General features: G+C 36.9%; 2 protein-coding genes across 2 annotated transcripts; one reads left to right on the top strand and one right to left on the bottom strand.

The window, feature by feature from the left end:
• The first annotated feature begins 12,038 nt into the window (after positions 1-12,038).
• LOC109239787 (60S ribosomal protein L30-like) lies at positions 12,039-13,906 on the top strand. Its single transcript, XM_019406381.1, has 5 exons — positions 12,039-12,228; positions 12,330-12,435; positions 12,524-12,625; positions 13,492-13,560; positions 13,661-13,906. Exons 1-5 carry the CDS (start codon positions 12,205-12,207, stop codon positions 13,699-13,701), a joined length of 342 nt encoding a protein of 113 aa, XP_019261926.1. The 5' UTR covers positions 12,039-12,204; the 3' UTR covers positions 13,702-13,906.
• Positions 13,907-16,111: 2,205 nt separating this feature from the next.
• Positions 16,112-18,203, bottom strand: LOC109239770 (protein FAR1-RELATED SEQUENCE 5-like). The gene is made up of 3 exons (XM_019406356.1): positions 16,663-18,203; positions 16,365-16,554; positions 16,112-16,246 (listed from the first exon to the last, which is right to left on the bottom strand). Exons 1-3 carry the CDS (start codon positions 18,201-18,203, stop codon positions 16,112-16,114), a joined length of 1,866 nt encoding a protein of 621 aa, XP_019261901.1.
• Positions 18,204-18,218: the final 15 nt, after the last annotated feature.

The following is an 18,218-nucleotide window of genomic DNA, read 5'->3' as shown; positions in this document are numbered from 1 at the left end:
TGTCCATCGTTCATGTATAGTTGTGATTGGGGGTCTTGAGACTCGAGTAGATCTGTTGCTTTTGGATATGGTTGATTTTGATGTCATATTGGGGATGGACTGGTTATCACCTTACCATGCTATCTTGGACTGTCATGCCAAGACTGTGACCTTAGCCTTGCCGGGTTTACCTTGTTTAGAATGGAGAGGGACTCCGGTCATTCCACCCGTAGGGTTATTTCATATATGAAGGCTCGGCGTATGGTTGAGAAGGGATGTTTGGCCTATTCGGCGTATGTTCGTGATTCTAGTGTCGAGGTTCCTTCTATGGATTCTCTGCCTGTTGTTCGTGAGTTTCCAGAGGTATTTCCTTAAGACCTGCCGGGGATACCACCCGATAGGGATATTGGCTTTTGCATTGATTTGGCTCCGGATACCCAGCCCATTTCTATTCCTCCATATCGTATGGCTCCGCCAGAGTTGAAAGAATTGAAGGAGCAGCTGCAAGACTTGCTTGATAAGGGCTTCATTAGGCCTAGTGTCTCGCCCTGGGTGCGCCGGTGTTGTTTGTGAAGAAGAAGGACGGATCGATGAGGATATGTATTGATTATCGGCAGTTGAACAAGGTCACAATCAAGAATAAGTATCCATTGTCGAGGATTGATGATCTGTTTGACCAGCTTCAGGGTGCCCAAGTGTTTTCTAAGATTGATTTGAGATCTAGCTACCATCAGTTGAGGATTAGGGCATTCGATGTCCCTAAGACAGCTTTTCGCACTCGGTACGGGCATTATAAGTTTTTAGTGATGTCGTTTGGGTTGACAAATGCCCCAGCAACATTCATCGATCTGATGAGCCGAGTGTTCAGGACTTACTTGGATTCCTTCGTGATAGTCTTCATTGATGAGATTTTGATTTATTCCCGCAGCCGAGAAGAGCATGAGCAGCATCTTCGAGTCGTTCTCCAGACTTTGAGGGACGGTCAGTTATATGCTAAGTTCTCAAAATGTGATTTCTGGTTGAGTTCAGTTGCATTCTTGGGTCACGTTGTATCAGTAGAGGGTATTCAGGTGGATCTGAAGAAGATAGAGGCAGTCAAGGACTGGCCTAGACCCGCATCAGCTACAGAGATCCGGAGTTTCTTGGGTTTAGCGGGCTATTACCATCAGTTTGTGGAGGGGTTTTCATCTATTGCAGCCCCGATGACCAGGTTGACCCAAAAGGGTGCCCGGTTCAGGTGGTCGGACGAGTTTGAGGCGAGCTTTCAGAAGCTCAAGACAGCTTTGAGTACGGCGTCGGTGTCGGTATTGCCTACAGGTTTAGGGCCATATACAATATATTGTGATGCATCTCGTATTGGACTTGGTGCGGTATTGATGTAGAATGGCAAGGTTATATCATATGCTTCGCAGCAGTTGAAGATTCACGAGAAGAATTATCCAGTTCATGATTTAGAGCTAGCAGCCATTGACCACGCGCTGAGGATTTGGAGGCATTACTTATATGGCGTGTCATGTGAGGTGTTCACGGATCATAAGAGTTTACAGTATTTTTTCAAGCAGAAGGATCTCAATTTGAGGCAGAGGAGGTGGTTGGAGCTTTTGAAAGACTATGATATCACCATCTTGTATCATCCTGGGAAGGCGAATGTAGTGGCTGATGCTTTGAGTAGGTAGTCAGTCAGTATGGGCAGTCTTGCGTATATATTCCGGTTAGTGAGAGACTGCTTGCTTTGGATGTTCAAGCTTTAGCCAATCAGTTTGTGAGTCTGGATGTTTCTGAGCCCAGCCGTGTGCTAGCTTGCACAGTCGCTCGTTCTTCATTATTTGAGCGTATCCGAGATCGGCAGCACGATGATCCTCATTTTCTTGTCCTTAGGGACACGGTGCAGCACGGGGGTGCCAAGCAGGTTAGAGTTGGAGATGATGGAGTTTTGAGGATGCAGGGTCGTATTTGTGTGCCTAATATGGATGGACTTTGTGAGTTGATTCTAGAGGAGGCCCATAGTTCCCGGTATTCTATTCATCTGGGCGCCGCCAAGATGTATCAGGACTTGCGGCAGCATTATTGGAGGAGGAGAATCAAGAAGGATATTGTTTCGTATGTAGCTCGGTGTTTGAATTGTCAGCAGGTAAAGTACGAGCATCAGAGACCTGGTGGTTTGTTTCAGAAGATTGAGATTCTTGAGTGGAAGTGGGAACGTATCACTATGTACTTCGTTGTATGACTCCCATGGACTCAGAGGAAGTTCGATGCGACATGGGTTATTGTTGATAGGCTGACCAAGTTAGCGCATTTCATTCCTGTGGCAGTCTCCTATTTTTCGGAGAGGTTAGCTGAGATCTATATCCGGGAGATTGTTCGTCTTCATGGTGTGCTCGTATCCATTATTTCTGAGTGAGGTACGCAGTTTACCTCGCATTCTAGAGGGCAGTTCAGCGTGATTTGGGTACTCGGGTCGAGTTGAGCATAATGTTTCATCCTCAGACGGACGGACAGTCCGAGCGTACTATTCAGATTCTGGAGGATATGCTCCAAGCATGTGTTATTGACTTTGGAGGTTCGTGGGATCAATTCTTGCCATTAGCGGAGTTTGCTTACAATAACAGCTACCAGTCGAGCATCTAGATAGCCCCCTATGAGGCATTATATGGTAGACAGTGTCGATCGCCAGTTGGGTGGTTCGAGCCGGGAGAGGCTCGGTTGTTGGGTACAGATCTAGTACAGGATGCCTTGGACAAGGTTAAGATCATTCAGGATAGGCTTCGTACAGCTCAGTCCAGGCAAAAGAGTTACACCGACCGCAAGGTTCGTGATGTGGCATTCATGGTCAGAGAGCGAGTGTTGCTTCGGGTATCGCCCATGAAGGGCGTGATGAGATTTGGGAAGAAGGGCAAGCTAAGCCCTAGATTCATTGGTCCTATTGAGATTCTTGATCAAGTGGGAGAGGTGGCTTACAAACTTGCGTTGCCGCCGAGTTTATCAGCCGTGCATCCAGTGTTTCATGAGTCCATGCTTCGGAAGTATCACGGCGATCCATCCCACGTGTTAGACTTCAGTTCTGTCCAATTGGACAAGGACTTGACCTATGAGGAGGAGACGGTAACTATTCTAGACCGGCAGGCTCGTCAGTTGAGATCAAAGAATTTCCCTTCAGTTCTTGTGCAATGGAGAGGTCAGCCTGTTGAGGCAGCGACCTGGGAGTCCGAGTCCGATATGCGGAGCCGATATCCCCATCTTTTTACCGACTCAGGTATTTTTATTATGTTCGTTCGAGGATGAACGTTGTATTAGAGGTGGAGAATGTGATGACAGTCAATTCTGTGTCCCGAGGCCTTGAAAATCTTGTTTTGTCTCACCTCGATTTGCATGCACAGTCCGGGCGCGTTTCCGGAAAGCTTTTATGAGAAATGTTGGAAAAATAATGAAATTGGCCCTTAAAATTTATTAAACTTGACTTTGGTCAACATACTTGGTAAGCGGACCCGGACCCGTGATCGGACGGTTCTGTAGGGTCCGTAGTAAAATATAGGACTTGGGCGTATGCCAGGCATCAAATTCCGAGGTCCCAAGCTCGAGAAAAGAATTTTTAAAGAAAATTGTTTGCTGGTAAATATAAAGGCTTTGGAAGTGAAATGATGCATTTTCTTGATGGTATCGGGCCCGTATTTTGGTTTCGGAGCCCAGTACCGGTTTAAAATAATAACTAAGTCGAGTCTGTAAAGTTTGGTAAGAATCAGAGTTCGTTTGGTATAAATCGGACCTTTAGTTGAAAAAATAGAAATTTCAATGTTCTTGAGTAATTTCATGAATTTGAGGTTGAATATAGTTGTTGATGTTATTTTGATAAATTGATCGTACGAGCAAGTCCGTGTGATGTTTTTGGACTTGCGTGCATCTTTGGTTTGGAGCCCCGAGGGCTGGAGTGAGTTTTGGATAGGCCGCGGAGTGAAATTGGACTTAGGAAAATTGCTGGTATGTTGCAGCTGTGTAACAGGCCTCTGATCTCGCAATTGCGAAATCAGGCAACACAAATGCGAGGTGCTCAGGGTTGGGAATTGCGACCCCAGTGTCGCAAATGTGAACGCAGCCTGGGCAAGACCTCTTCGCAAATGCGAGAACTGGGTGGGAATTTCGAAGCCTGCCCGTCGCAAATGCGATGATTTCCTTCGCAATTGCGAAGATGACAGGGTTCCAAAGGGGTTCGCAATTGCGAACCCTGGTCGCAATTGCGACATTTGAGACCTGCTAAATGAGATTTTGACGGGATTTCATCCATTTTTCAAACTCTTTCAAACCCTAAACTCTCTTGGGCAATTTTCCAAAGAAAGATTCTTCTCCAAATCATTAGTAAGTAATTTCTAACTTATTTTCTTCAATCTATAACATCTTTTTACATGATTTCATTTCAAAATCAAGGGTTTTTCATAGGAATTGGGTGATTTTGGGTAGAACTTAGGATTTTTAAATTCTGGGGATTTGGACCTCGATTTGAGATCCGATTTCAAAACAAATTATATATTTGAGTTCGTGGGTGAATGGGTGATCGGGTTTTGGTTCGAACTTCGGGTTTTGACCAAGCGGGCACGGGGTCGGTTTTTGACTTTTGGGGAAAATATTGGGAAATCTATTTTCATGCATTAGAATTGGTTTATTTAGCATTTATTAATGTTATTAAGTAAATTGTGACTAGATACAAGCGGATTGGTGGTGGAATCAAGAGATAAAGTAGTAGTTGAGGCTTGATTGTGTTCGTGGCATTGAGGTAAGTGTTTGGTTTGACCTTAGCTTGAGGGAATAGGAGTTGTGGTCTTATTTGCTATGTGTTATGTGTTGAGTATGACGTATAGGTGTAGTGACGAGTATCTATATGTTGGTGTCAAGCATGCCCGTGAGTCTTATACTATGATTGTTGTGACTCCGTTATATATTGTCCATGCTTAATATGATGATTATAAATGTTGAACAAGGCTCATGAAAGTATTCTTGGTAATTGACCATTGTTGAGCATTGGCTCAAGTTGAGACTTATGTTGTGAAGTGATTGTGGAAACGAGATGAGATATATTATTGTTTCCCATGCCGGGATGTTATTGTTTATGATATTGTTTTCCTTGCCGGGATATTGTTGTTATACTATTGTTCCCTTGCCGGGATTCTTTTGGGATTGGTGTTGATTTGTATATTGGGATCGGATTTCACGCCGCAACAATATTATATGGGATCGGGTTGCACGCCGCAACTATATTACATGGGATCGGGTTGCAGGCCGCAACAATATTATATGGGATCGGGTTGCACACTGCAACAAGGAGTAATAAAGGTGGACAGGTGGGATCGGGTTGCACGCCACAACATCATTATATGATTGGGATCGGGTTGCATGCCGCAACAGTATTATATGATTGGGATTGGGTTGCACGCCGCAACAGTATTATATGATTGGGATCGGGTTGCACGCCGCAACAATAAAGAATAAAAGTGAATATTTATTCTTATGGTGAGAACGAGAGTAAAAGCGCGAAGGGTGATGCCGTGCACTTGCTACTGTTTTCCTTATTCTTGCTGATATGAAATTATGGTGTTCTTTATGCTTCTCTACTGAAATTCTATTAGCACTTGATATTCCCCGCAGCATGTTTCCCCTTTCCATCTTTAACTGCTAGTTTCTGTTGTTATTATTTGCCGTATATGATTTAGCTGCACAGGTTTATTTGGTGGTCTTGTCCTATCCTCGTCACTACTTCGCCGAGGTTAGGCTCGACACTTACCAGCACATGGGGTCGGTTGTGCTGATTCCCGATGCTGGAGCATTTGGACCACAATGAGGCTGCTGCCTTTTGTCCAGCGGAGACCCGAGGTAGTCCTGCAGACGTCCGCAGGCCTTGGCATCCCCTTCTATCCTATTTCCTTCTGTTCTTACTTATTTCAGAGAAAGACATGTATTTTTCTTTGTTCAGACCCTATTTGTAGTATTCTTAGATAGTCCGTGAGATTGTGACACCAGTTCTGGGTGGATTACTTTATGGAACCGTGTTTGTATTAAGTTAAATTGTTGAATTTCGTCTTCCGCACTTTTTATTCCGCTGTTGATTATATGTTAACTCGTAAATGTTAAAGGTTAAGGAAAAAGGGTAATAAAATCTGTAACTCCCGGCTTGCCTAGCTTTCACGAGTAGGCGTCATCACGACTCCTGAGGGTGGGAAATCCGGGTCGTGACATTAGTCTTGCTATTTTCAAAACAATTTGTAGTAGTTGCTCATGACTTAGGGACACCCCCGATGTCGGGCTATCTTTTTCTCATTTTTGTATTTTGGGTTTAACTCTTTTATGAAATTTCTATTACGAAAATCTTGACTTAATTTTTATGAAATGTCGAAGTGTTTTTGGGAAGTGTCGGCCTGCCTAGTACCACGATAGGTGCCATCACGACGGGGTTAGTATTTGGGTCGTGACATCGTAGCACAAGATATATAACTTGTGCTCAAAATATTTTAATCCGAGTAAGATACAACTATATAAGGTATTTTCCAAGAAAATAATACAAAATATGAGATGTGTCATGGCATTATCCTAAAATATTCAACAATAAACAGAATAAAATTATGTAATATAAATATTGCTAATTAGAAAGCCATAATGAAAATAAACATAATCTAAAAGTACTAAGTCATGCTAAAATAAGTAGACTAATAAGGGAGTATTAATTATATGACTAAACGCTAAAAAAAAAATAGGTTATGCATTTTTATCTAAATTATTGCAAAACAAAAAATAGATATTCAATACATTGGCATTCGTAGTATTGAATTGAATGTCTTTTATTAGCATTAATATTGATTTGATTTTGGTTTGGGCTTTAGTTAGCATTATTTAAGTTACTAATATTAATGGCTATAAAGCTTATTGGAACATTCAAAAGTTCTAAAGCCAACCTTGAAATAATACCTCAAAAGATAAAATTTTGAAAAAGTTTAAGAAATATTTATAAATTACATCACAATAAGTATATTTATATATAAATATATCTAAAATTTCTATACACGGAATGTCGGGTTGGTTTGGTTCCCGTTTGACTTTATTTAGTTAAAACCAAACCAAACCAATTATGGTTGGAATTTTTTTTTCAATACCAAACCAAATCAAACCAAATCATAATCGGGTTTTTTTTCCGATTTAACTCGGATTATCGGGTTGGTGCGGTTTCTCGATTTTGTTTGTACACCCCTACCTAGATGTTTCATGTTTGAGATCATGTGAGCAAGATGAATGTAAGTGTGATAATTTGGTACTTTTTCCATGCTTCTTGCGCGTAACAGCTCACTGAATTTGTCTTCTCCAAGAAGGAAAAGTCAATATCTTGTAATAAGTTTACAAAGTCAGATTAATGAAGTGTAATTACTTGGTGTTCATAATAACTACAACTCTTACACAATGACTTCCATCTAGCTTTCCATCTTTCATCATGATATACTTGGATCAAAGATAGAAGGAAAAAAGCAAGTGAAATTTAATTAACTTGTTAAATACAAAATGAAAAAAAGAATAGATTTGAAGCTTGAAACAATAAACTGAAACTAATGACCATTTAGAGTATCGATAAACACTTACGGTAAAGCTTGACAGGTAAATCTCTGTTGGCAAAAGGAAATTGCATTCAAATAGAAGTACAAAAAGCACGTGGATGAAAATTAGAAAAAATCACATCTAAAAATGTAAGAGTAATTAGAAAAAAGGTCCTTGAATGAATATCCCAAAATAAAAGCTGCAAATTATTTTTACATATAAGAAAAGTTGCTAAATACATGGCTAATCCTTCCTACAATTTCTCCTTTTTGTCATAATTAGGTGCTCTCAACTCAGTTGGGACTAATTTAATATGTCAATATGCAGAGGACCAACATTTGTTTAACCATACAATTCGGATACTAATCATGTCGCATAAGTTGATATTAGTGTAGATTCAAACTAAATAACATATTCACATCTTTCATCTATGTCTTCCAACCAGCACAATGAAGAATGATATTATCATCTTCGGAGAATGTCACCTAAATTGAAATGACATTCAACATGACAAAATAGAAAAGCTACAGAGTTGCATCAGCGAGCTACTTTTCTTGCACTATTAAACAATAGCAAAGAGATCAGACACAACAAATAAAAGTATAGGGGGCAAAAGCAGTGTGCATCAGATTTTGAACTACCAGAAATCATAAAGGAGCCGTCAAACTAATAAATCAAGTCCAGATAATTAACTTTGATAAAGATGGAGAACCCAAACAGAAAGATATTGAGGTAAAATCGCAAGATACACCAGCAAGCATAATCTCTAAATATATTATCCATTGTCACATACAGATCAGATGGTTCGTCTCTGATTCTGTGGATTGTTTCTTCACGACTAATAGATTGGGCTACTATAACCTCTCTAAAATTGGCTCCTGATTAATTGTATATATCATTCTAGGACATTGATGGGCACAGTTGAGATTGCAAACATATAGCTAAAAAGCCAAACATTAGCTCACGTCTTGTTAATTTTTTATTCTTCTGGCTTCCTAATATAAAGAGACACTACTAGAAATCCGGTAAAAAGCGACCACAAAAAGCGACCAAAGTTGGTCGTTTATAGGCCCAAAAGCGACCAAAAAGCGACCAAACATGCCTGGTCGCTATATTGCTGGTCCCTTCACTTTAGAGACCAACTTTGGTCTCTAAGGTAAAATGACCAAATATTCTGGGTATTGACTATAGCGACCATCTTTGGTCGCTTTATTATTTTAATAATATAAATTTGGCGACCAAAGTTGGTCTCTAAATGTAAAATATATTATTTATTGATTTATTATTATACATAAAACAGCGACCAACTTTGGTCTCTAATCCAAATATTATATTTTAAAATTTGAAAAATGGAGACCAAGGTTGGTCGCTATTTTTTTAATTTTTTTAAAAATAAGCGACCAAAAGTGGGTCGCTAATGTCAAGAATTTAAATTTTTTTAATGGAATAGCGACCAAGGTTGGTCGTTTTTTAAGAAATCTGGGTAAAAAGAGACCAACTTTGGTCGCTATTGCCCGTCAAATTATTTTTTTTTAATGACAAGCGACCAAAAAGAGACCAAAGTTGGTCGCTTTTCTGGGTATTATTTTGGGAGAAACTGCCTGTTTTGGCAGCTACACCACCTGCCAGCATACCAAATCCCTATTACAAGCAACAACAACAACAATACCAACAACAACATTAAAACCAACGAAGTATAAAGTTCAATAGAACTAACACATTAAAACCAACGAAGTATAAAGTTCAATAGAACTAACACATTAAGCTAACAAAACTAAGTTAACGCTTATTACAAGCCCATTCGAAAGCTAGTTCTATTGTCTAGTTCAAAGTATATAAAGTACTCAAGGAGTGTTCTTTCAACATCCTCGTCCGAATGTTGGATTGCCTCGCCCGACTCATTAGGTGGCTGACTGCGTATGAATTCCTCCACATCAGGTGTGAAGCGAACCTATAAGAAAAATTATATTAAATTAGTATTTCAAAATTTATATAAAAGTAAATAAAAATACTTAATGAAAAGTAAAAAACGTACATGTATAGTCGAGGCTCGATCCTCGACCCACCTTTCTGAATCAGTCTCTTTCTTCTTCTTTACAATACGAGTTTTATTGAATAGCTCATGATCTTGCTTCATTGGCATCATAAAGCTGTCTGGTGGCTTTGGTGATTATCCTCGGGATGAACTTGGATACAAAGAATAACTTGGATACAGTAGCTGACAGGGTGTGTCTTTTGATCAATTGTTGTTCTCGTTAGCGACAATGATGATGAGAATGCAATGACATGTGTTTCAAATAGTGATGGTGTAGGTAGGAATTTTAACATTTCCTAAGTAGATAAAAGAAAGATTATAGAGGAATTCTCTACTTCATTTTCCAAGAAGAAAAGAAGTTTAATTGATAGTGACAAGGTTGATGGTGATGGAATGTTTTCCGTCGGTCATGGCAGTTCCCATAAAATGGGGATCATAAGACTCTATGATGACAAAGATTATAGGAAGTTTTGTTCTCAACTTTCTTCCAAGTCTGATCCGTACAAGCTTAATGGGATATTGGTGATATTTCTCCGGATTCAGACAATGATTTGACTGACAAAAGTATGNTTCACTTTGAGTATAATGATTTTGTCCTAGAGTTGTTTGATTATAAAAGTGATTTGAAATTTGGAAAAATAAATATTCTTTCTTGTCAATCTCACCATGCTCACCCTTGTTGGGTAATCCATCGTTACATGTCTCTAATTTTCCCCTCTTTTCCTTCTAAGAAAATATGTCCTTTTCTTAGGCAAACTAAAAAATAAAGTGTACCACATAAAATGAGACAGTGTGAATATTATATATATATATATATATATATATATTGGGCATCAAAGTATTATCCACATAAAAGATTAAAATTGCTCAAGTGTTATACGTAAAAGACTACTCATTAAACCAACTACAGAGATTAAAGGTTAGTTTTATCATTTTCTTCAAAAACTTCACTATTTATATGGTGAACTATACACACATAAAGCTTTATGTTTACAAATTTTGAACTTCAAAGTCAAAATTCAAAAACAACTTTTAACTTCAACTCAAATAAAATCTTTTTTCTTCTCTTTCTTAGTTCCAACTCAAATTTTGTCCAACATTACTCACGTCCTTTGCACATCCCAAACATCCTAATAAGCACGTGCTTTTCGCACGTGACACAAATTGTAAGATAACACTCCAAGAGCCGCACACCAAAGTCCAAGGGCGGCTCCCTAAAATTGGTGGCTTAAAGTTAAGTTTTAATAAGAGGCCTTATGCTTTTTTTATTAGTACGTATACACACATATATGCAAAAAAATTAATCTTGCCATTTTTTTCATACTTGTTATTTATAGAATATATTCTTAAATTACATAAAGTCTTTAACTTCACATAGTAATATTATTATTTATATTAGAAAAGGAAAATTTAAATAAATGAGATATTAGACATGTATTTGCAAACCTTTGATATTGTTGTAAAAAATATTACTAATATGAAGATTTAAGTAGTTTAATTCAAAGTTTAAAAAATATTTTTACTGTTTAAGAGTAGACACCTTTCTTTCTTTTTTACAATTTTTTTTGTACTTTTTTATTTTTTCTACAAACATTAATATTGTCTAATTTAAAATAAAATTACAAAATCCATTATTAAAAATTTTGGGGGACCTAAATCAAGTCTTTACTAGTCTCCTACTAGAGCCACTTATCCGCTCCTGACATTCTCAATAAAATTTATAGAGTCTCACTTAAAATAAGACAACAATGACAAGAGCATTAAAGGCAGTGGGTTTGTCATTCAGTTACCAAATGTGAATGAAGCTGGTTGAGCAATACGTTTATAGCGGGGCTGTAGTCTGTAAATAATTGTTGATTGTCAATGAGGGGCGGCTCAATAAAACTGGTGGCTAAAACCAAAATTTATTTAAAAGACCCTGAAACGTCTTTTATAAAATCCATATAATATTGGGACAGAAAAAAAAACCTACATGACTTTGATATTGTGGTGAGAGCACAACTCATGATGTATGAGTTAGTTTGCGCGTCATATGGTATTGAATTCTTCCCTTAAGTGAAAATGGTAAAGGGTGAGCCCCATTATTCGTCATGTTTTGAACCTTGCGACATTTGCTTCGGGGATTTCTTAGTTAAAAAAGATGAGACACAAAAGAACTTGCTTTCTGGTGTGTGGATCAATCAAATGTGACAAAAAGAAATAGTTAATTTAGAAAATTGGAGTTGAAATTAGAAAGTAAAATCGTAAGAACCATGAAAAAAGACTAAAAAAATTGATGAGAAGAAAAATATGTTATTTAATTTAATAAGAAAAATTTATCAAATTAACTCACTCAATCTTACGTCTACCAAATATTAAAAATTATTAAAATTTAAATTTTCTATTAATAATTATATAAATATAAATTATGAAGTTATATTATATAATAATATAGTACTAGTACTTTTTATTGTCGGGCCGTTAATTATTTGGGGCCTAAGGCAAGGGCTTCACTTGCTTTTCCTAGAGCCGCCCTGGCAAAACCCTAATCTCACAGTTTTAAGCAGAAACCTTTCCTTTCCCCTTTCCCCTTTCCCCTTTCCCCTTTTTCCACTTCCTTCGATTCTCAGATCTTTGCATCTACAATGGTGACCACTGGAAAGAAAACAGTATGAAATACCCATTTCTGCCCCTTCATTTATTCCCTTTTTTGTTATATTTTTCTTTTGTTTTTTTGGGCGACTATTAATGCAAAATTTGTAATTTGCAGAAGAAGACACATGAAAGCATAAACAACAGGTTAGCACTTGTAATGAAGAGCGGCAAGTATTCTCTTGGTTACAAGACTGTTCTCAAGACCCTCAGGAGCTCTAAAGGTTCTTCATTTAAAAAAAATAAAATATTTCTGCCTTTTTTTTTTTGTAATTTATTTGGACTAAATGTGATAAATTTTATTTATCACAGGAAAGTTGATATTGATATCCAACAACTGTCCTCCGTTGAGGAAATCTGAGATTGAGTACTATGCTATGCTCTCTAAAGTTGGTGTTCACCATTTCAATGGGAGTAAGCATTCTTCAAAGATCTTGAGTTTCATCATTGTTAGTTTATGTGTTAATTCTTATGGCTATCTAGTAATTAAGTTTGGTCCTTTGTGGGGTTTGGTGATGCATCTAATTTTTTAAGCGAATTAGTTTCCTAGTTTCGTTTGTGAATTAAAATTTTACATGTTTAAGACTAGGTATAAGTACTATAAATCACAATGTGTTGTACTCCATCTGTCCCAATTACGTGGCACACATTTCATTTTAGTGTATCCCAAAACCAATAACACTTTATGTATTTAGAAATAATTTAACTTTGGAATTTCCGTTTTACCCTTAGTGAGGATATCTATAGCCACACGAGTGTCAATGACTTGAATTTAAACCACAAGTTTGAAAAGTTTTTCTTCTTTCTTACACCCCTTGTCCAATCAAACAAGGCCACATAAAATGTGCGGAGGAAGTAATCAATAGAAGCATATGAAAAAATGTGTAAAAAATTGTTTGATTCTTTGAATAGTGATAGTGCCACATAAATTGGAATGAGTGGAGTACAGGTTTAGCAAATGAAAAACTCGGTCTCATTATACTTTATATCCAATTTATTTTCCCCAACCAGACATTTTATGCATATTTGTTGGAGAATGTATTGCAGTTATGTGTGATTGATTGTTCACATTTTCCGTATAACTGATGATAAGGTCAATGGTAGTTGTGTACTTGTGTTGTCTTCAGTTCATAGGATTTCACCTGTATCAGTACATTTAGATTTGCTACTTTTACCCATTGACAACGTGTGGGAATAGCTCATGCCTTTTGACTCCAAGTGTTCTGTTTTCGATAAAACTACTAAGTTTTCTTTATTGTCCTTGCAACTTTTTTGTGTAGACAATGTTGATCTTGGGACAGCATGTGGCAAGTATTTCCGTGTCTCATGCCTAAGCATAATTGACCCAGGTAAAGTACATCTGAGAGTTCCTACTGTTGTACATTGAAATTTCCTAGAAGTTCATAAGGATCCTTTTGTCTTACGTCTGCGGGCTAATGAATGTTTCAGGTGATTCGGACATCATCAAGTCTCTGCCCGGAGATCATTGAGAGTTGCTCTATCATTCATATTCTTGTATCTTGGAGAAAATTTCTTGTAGCAAGAGTATAGAAGGTTTTGTTGTTTCTTAATTATATTTAGTTTGTCATTTGACCTAAAGTTTGAGCCAGATAATAGTGATCCAGAATTCAGCTATTTATGTTTTATTCAGTAATTGATTTGCTCGTTCTATCAATGCATATCTTTCTGAGAGTACTACTTTTGTGCTGCTGCTTGGTAGTTTCACTTGATGCTTAATTATTGGATTGAGAGATCTCTAACTGGAGCGACGTGGATAGTGAGACTTGATATAGCCAAACTCAGCTAGCTTGTCATTGAGGCTTTTTTGTTGGTATTGTTGTTGGTAATTTTACTCGATTCTATTCTACTACATTAAGACCTACTCACCTTTTTCCCCTGTGATGCCACGGGGCGGTTTGTCATAGTCCATTGCTTCCCTTTTCGGTTGAAGTTGAGCCAGTTGTGGAAATGTGAGGGAGACTTGAGCAACTTTGCACAGGAGGGGCAAAGTTTGCGACAACATTATGTCTCTTTAGTACTTTGATGAACGACACATTTAGCAGGTTGCACAATGTAATATGTGCTGGCTAACTAGTCTCTCCTTGGAGAATATCAAGAATTAGACTTAGTATTTGTGTTGGGGGGTTAATCTTACTCTTCAGTTTTTTGAATAGAAGCATTTGAACCCATCATTATCCGTGATTTCTCCTACTGATTCTATCTATTTTTGCACATTGCTGTAACTATGGTCAAGAATATATCCATGCCTCACATTACTGAAACTAAAATGTATGCCGGAGCTGCGTGTCGTTAGAAACCAAAGGTTTTATACCGATGATTTACTTTACTTTCCGTTGACCGTTCTTTTTCTCATTTCAAAACCTCCCAAAGCTTCCTGCAGGAAAGAGTTCATCTGTTTGATATTCAGTCTTGTCTCAATTTCTCAATGGTCTGTACTGTATTTCCATCTTCTTCATCTGCCGGACCTAATGTCCAAACAACCTCATAAATGGCAAGGGAATCCAAATTACATTTTTTGAAAACCTTAAATTTCCAATTTTGTCAAACAGTTACCTGTTCTTTATATAGATTTCAGTATTTCCACCCGCCTTCACCTAGCATGTAATTTTTTATTTTTTTTTTTGGGGCAAAATCGACAAAATGTGACACTTGACGTGGAACTATGCTAAAACTAACTACGCTGTCATCAGTCACTCAAATCTCATATTGGAAGTTAAAGTAGCTCGGAGATATTCTCCAAGTGTCTTTTCATTTCATTTAGTTTGTGTGTTTTTTTAGGAGCTTTTCATTTTGGAAAATAGCAGTCAAATAATTGTAGTATTAAATTGTTTTAAGAAAAGGTTCAAGCGTACCCTTGCAATAAGCGAAATGGATGCATGTTTTTGTTAATTTGGTTTAAAACTATCCTTGTCATTAGAAATTTGTCTTATGGTTGCCCTTATTGACTATCAAAAGAATGTTGGGATTTTTTCCTTCCTATACCATATACGAAAGTTTATTATCAAAAATGTGCATATTTTGTATATTACCCGCCCAGTCCACATTTTACCTACAAAATTTGTACCATTCGACGAGAAATTTTAATATGTGAGTCACATAACCAACATTATTTATGCGAGTCTAGTTTATTTCTTGACAAGTGGACTCATGTTCCTACTTACTTATTTTAAAGCATAAGCTAAAAAAGGCAATATTTAGGTCTACTCTTTTTCCTAATTAGAGGCTTAACTAATGGACAATAAAAGGAAAAGAAGAAAGTAAATGATCTATTTCATTACTCCTATTATATTATTATAATATTATAATAAAGAAAAAAAAAGTAAACTACGGTGAAAAAAATTGCATTATGATCTATGTACTCTTCAAAGCAAAAAATAAGTTGACAAAAGCAATTACATTAAAATGCCTTTTGTTGTATTTTATGATAATCCAATCACTTAGTACAAGAAAAAATAACCATGACAAACTGGAAAAAGAAAATGAGTTTCAAAAAGACAAGGAAGAAGAAGCTAACGACGACAGTCACATACAACCTATACATAATGAACAATTTTGTATCTGAAATGCTTCGCAAAAATAAAATATAACAATGTAAACAAGCTATAGTAAATTATGTTGCTCTGAATACAATTAACATACACCACAATAACACTACTACATAGGATATACACAATTGCATCACCAGACACACATTATAAATCAAATATATGTTGACTCTTCAAATTATTCATACTATAAATACTGTTCAAGTGATCTCTCTGACACTATCAATTCAGTTCATCCATAAATCAATATAATTCATAACTAAAATAAATGCGTACAATCTTGTCCGTCTCAATACTAGTAATTCCAACTCAATTACTAATTCGATTTCTACACTCAATTGGCTTGGCCACTAAAATCAACATTTTTTCCAGTGATGTTTGAACTTTGGTTCTCAATGCCACCTCCAATTTGGTTAGTTGAAGCCTGAGTCAACAGTTGTGTGAAGCTAGTGTTTTGATCTCCATATAACTGCATCATTGAATTAAAAGGAGTAAATCAAAAAATCAAATCAAGACCGATAAGTAAATTAAAATATAAATACTAGTAACAAATTGAAAATTATAACTTGATAGTTTAGAGATTGAACCTCAAAATTTAACCCCAAGGATTGTTGCTCATGTTGTTCTGTTGCTCTAGCTTTTAATGTCTTTTGTGGTGCCCGCCTCTTCTTTTGCTCAGTTCTTGGTTTTAATCTTCCGTATCCATTTCGATTACCCTTTTTCTTAATTGGATCCAAAACTTGATCATTGAATCCCAAAGAAGGGCCAACAGATGTACTAGATTTGGAACAACTCCTATGGGTACCTTCTGCATATATTTCACTTTGGAGTTTAGTGATCTCAACCCTTGCTTAATAAAAATATTTTCTAGCAATTTCTTCAGACTCGGCATCATTTGCAGCTAAAGTCATAACTGTAAATGATTCTTTCATCAACCCGTTTAAGTGAATAGCCATAGATGAAGTTGATGTTTTCTTTTTATTGCTGCACTCCTCGAAACCATTCCCTTGTTTAGCATTCTTTGTCCATCTTTTCAAAATATATTGTGCAGGAATATAAGAAAAATTCAAGTCAATAAACAGAACTTTTAGTGCATGGCAACATAACCAACCCAAAGATTCAAACATAAGACAACTGCAACTTATGGAATTGTCCATAGAATTGAATTGCAATGTCTCAATTTGTCCGCCTTCTCCCTTGAGGATTGTGTATGTGTGACAGGTGCCATTAATTTCAGTATTGATCACCTTTTTAGATATCCCCTGCAAAAATTCATGTTGAAATCTGGTAAATATAGTTCTAGTGTATAAAGTTGCAGCATGCTTTAATAACCTACAATCATCTATTGCAAGTTTAGGTGTTCCTCGACATTTATAATCTTCTGTCGCCTCAATGTCACGCATTTCAGCTGCCCGTTGCTCATAATGATTAACAAATTCAGTTAAACTCATAGTCTTGCAAGCCATTTCTGTGAAGACTCTATTAGTGCTCTCACTCCTCTGAGTTGATTTAATATCCGCAAAGAAAATAGATCGACTAAATGCAGGACACCACTTTTCCCTCAAGTCATATAACCTTTGGAGCCAACTATTACTCCCACAATCCCATTCTTCAATCATTTTTTGCCACACCAACTCAAACTCTGATTCCGACTTGCACCTCCATAAGAGTTTATCAAAATATTTTTCTCTAAATCCCGATTTCCAATAAAGTTGAGGTATATTCTTTTGGGCATTCCTATCAATATGCCATTTACATAAATGATGACAAGTATCAGGAAAAACTTCTTTAATAGCAGCCGCTATTGCAGGAGCTTGATCGGTAAATATAGTTTTGGGTGATATGCCTCGCATTGCCTTCAAAAAAGTACGAAATAGCCAAACAAAAGAACTAGTTGTTTCATCACTTAAGAATGCACATCCAAAAAAAATATTTTTCAAAAGATTATTTACACCCACAAATGGAGCACAAATCATATCATATTTATTTGTACGATATGTAGAATCGAAAATCATCACATCTCCAAAACACTCATAATGCAATTTAGATATACTATCTCTCCAGAAAAAGTTGCACATCCTTCCATCTTCATCAACTTGAAAAGAGTAAAAAAAGCTTGAATCCTCTGATTGCATATGCATAAAACGATCCACAAGAGTTTGAGCATCTCCACTGTTAATCATACTTCTTTTACGTGCTTGTATGAAGTTATGAGCATCTTGTTCAATAAATCTAGCATTTTCAATACCACCTGCTTCATTTTGAAGGTAACGAACAACTTTTTTGGTGCGAATACCAGCATCTACCATAGAACTGAGAATGTCTTTAGTAGCAGTTGTAAGATTTCGGCCAGACAATATAAAATGTCTCAAATTTTCCTCGATCATCGGGTGGTTATGCTCATCAGAAAATTCGAAAACTTCCATTTCTCATTTGAAATC

This window comes from Nicotiana attenuata, unplaced genomic scaffold (genome assembly GCF_001879085.1).
Source record: "Nicotiana attenuata strain UT unplaced genomic scaffold, NIATTr2, whole genome shotgun sequence".
Lineage (NCBI taxonomy): Eukaryota > Viridiplantae > Streptophyta > Magnoliopsida > Solanales > Solanaceae > Nicotiana > Nicotiana attenuata.
Note: the sequence above shows the minus strand (reverse complement) of the source record. Positions and strands in the feature narration are given on the sequence as shown.

Excerpts from the sequence above, each read along its gene's own strand:
- LOC109239770 (XM_019406356.1), bottom strand. The coding sequence starts at position 18,203 with ATGGAAGTTTTCGAATTTTCTGATGAGCATAACCACCCGATGATCGAG. Across the intron at positions 16,555-16,662 it reads TTAGCTGCAAATGATGCCGA|TACATCTGTTGGCCCTTCTT; the intron begins GTCTGAAGAAAT and ends TTCCAAATCTAG. Across the intron at positions 16,247-16,364 it reads CCTTGGGGTTAAATTTTGAG|TTATATGGAGATCAAAACAC; the intron begins GTTCAATCTCTA and ends TCAATGATGCAG.
- LOC109239787 (XM_019406381.1), top strand. The coding sequence starts at position 12,205 with ATGGTGACCACTGGAAAGAAAACA. Across the intron at positions 12,436-12,523 it reads GACCCTCAGGAGCTCTAAAG|GAAAGTTGATATTGATATCC; the intron begins GTTCTTCATTTA and ends TATTTATCACAG. Across the intron at positions 12,626-13,491 it reads TGTTCACCATTTCAATGGGA|ACAATGTTGATCTTGGGACA; the intron begins GTAAGCATTCTT and ends TTTTTTGTGTAG.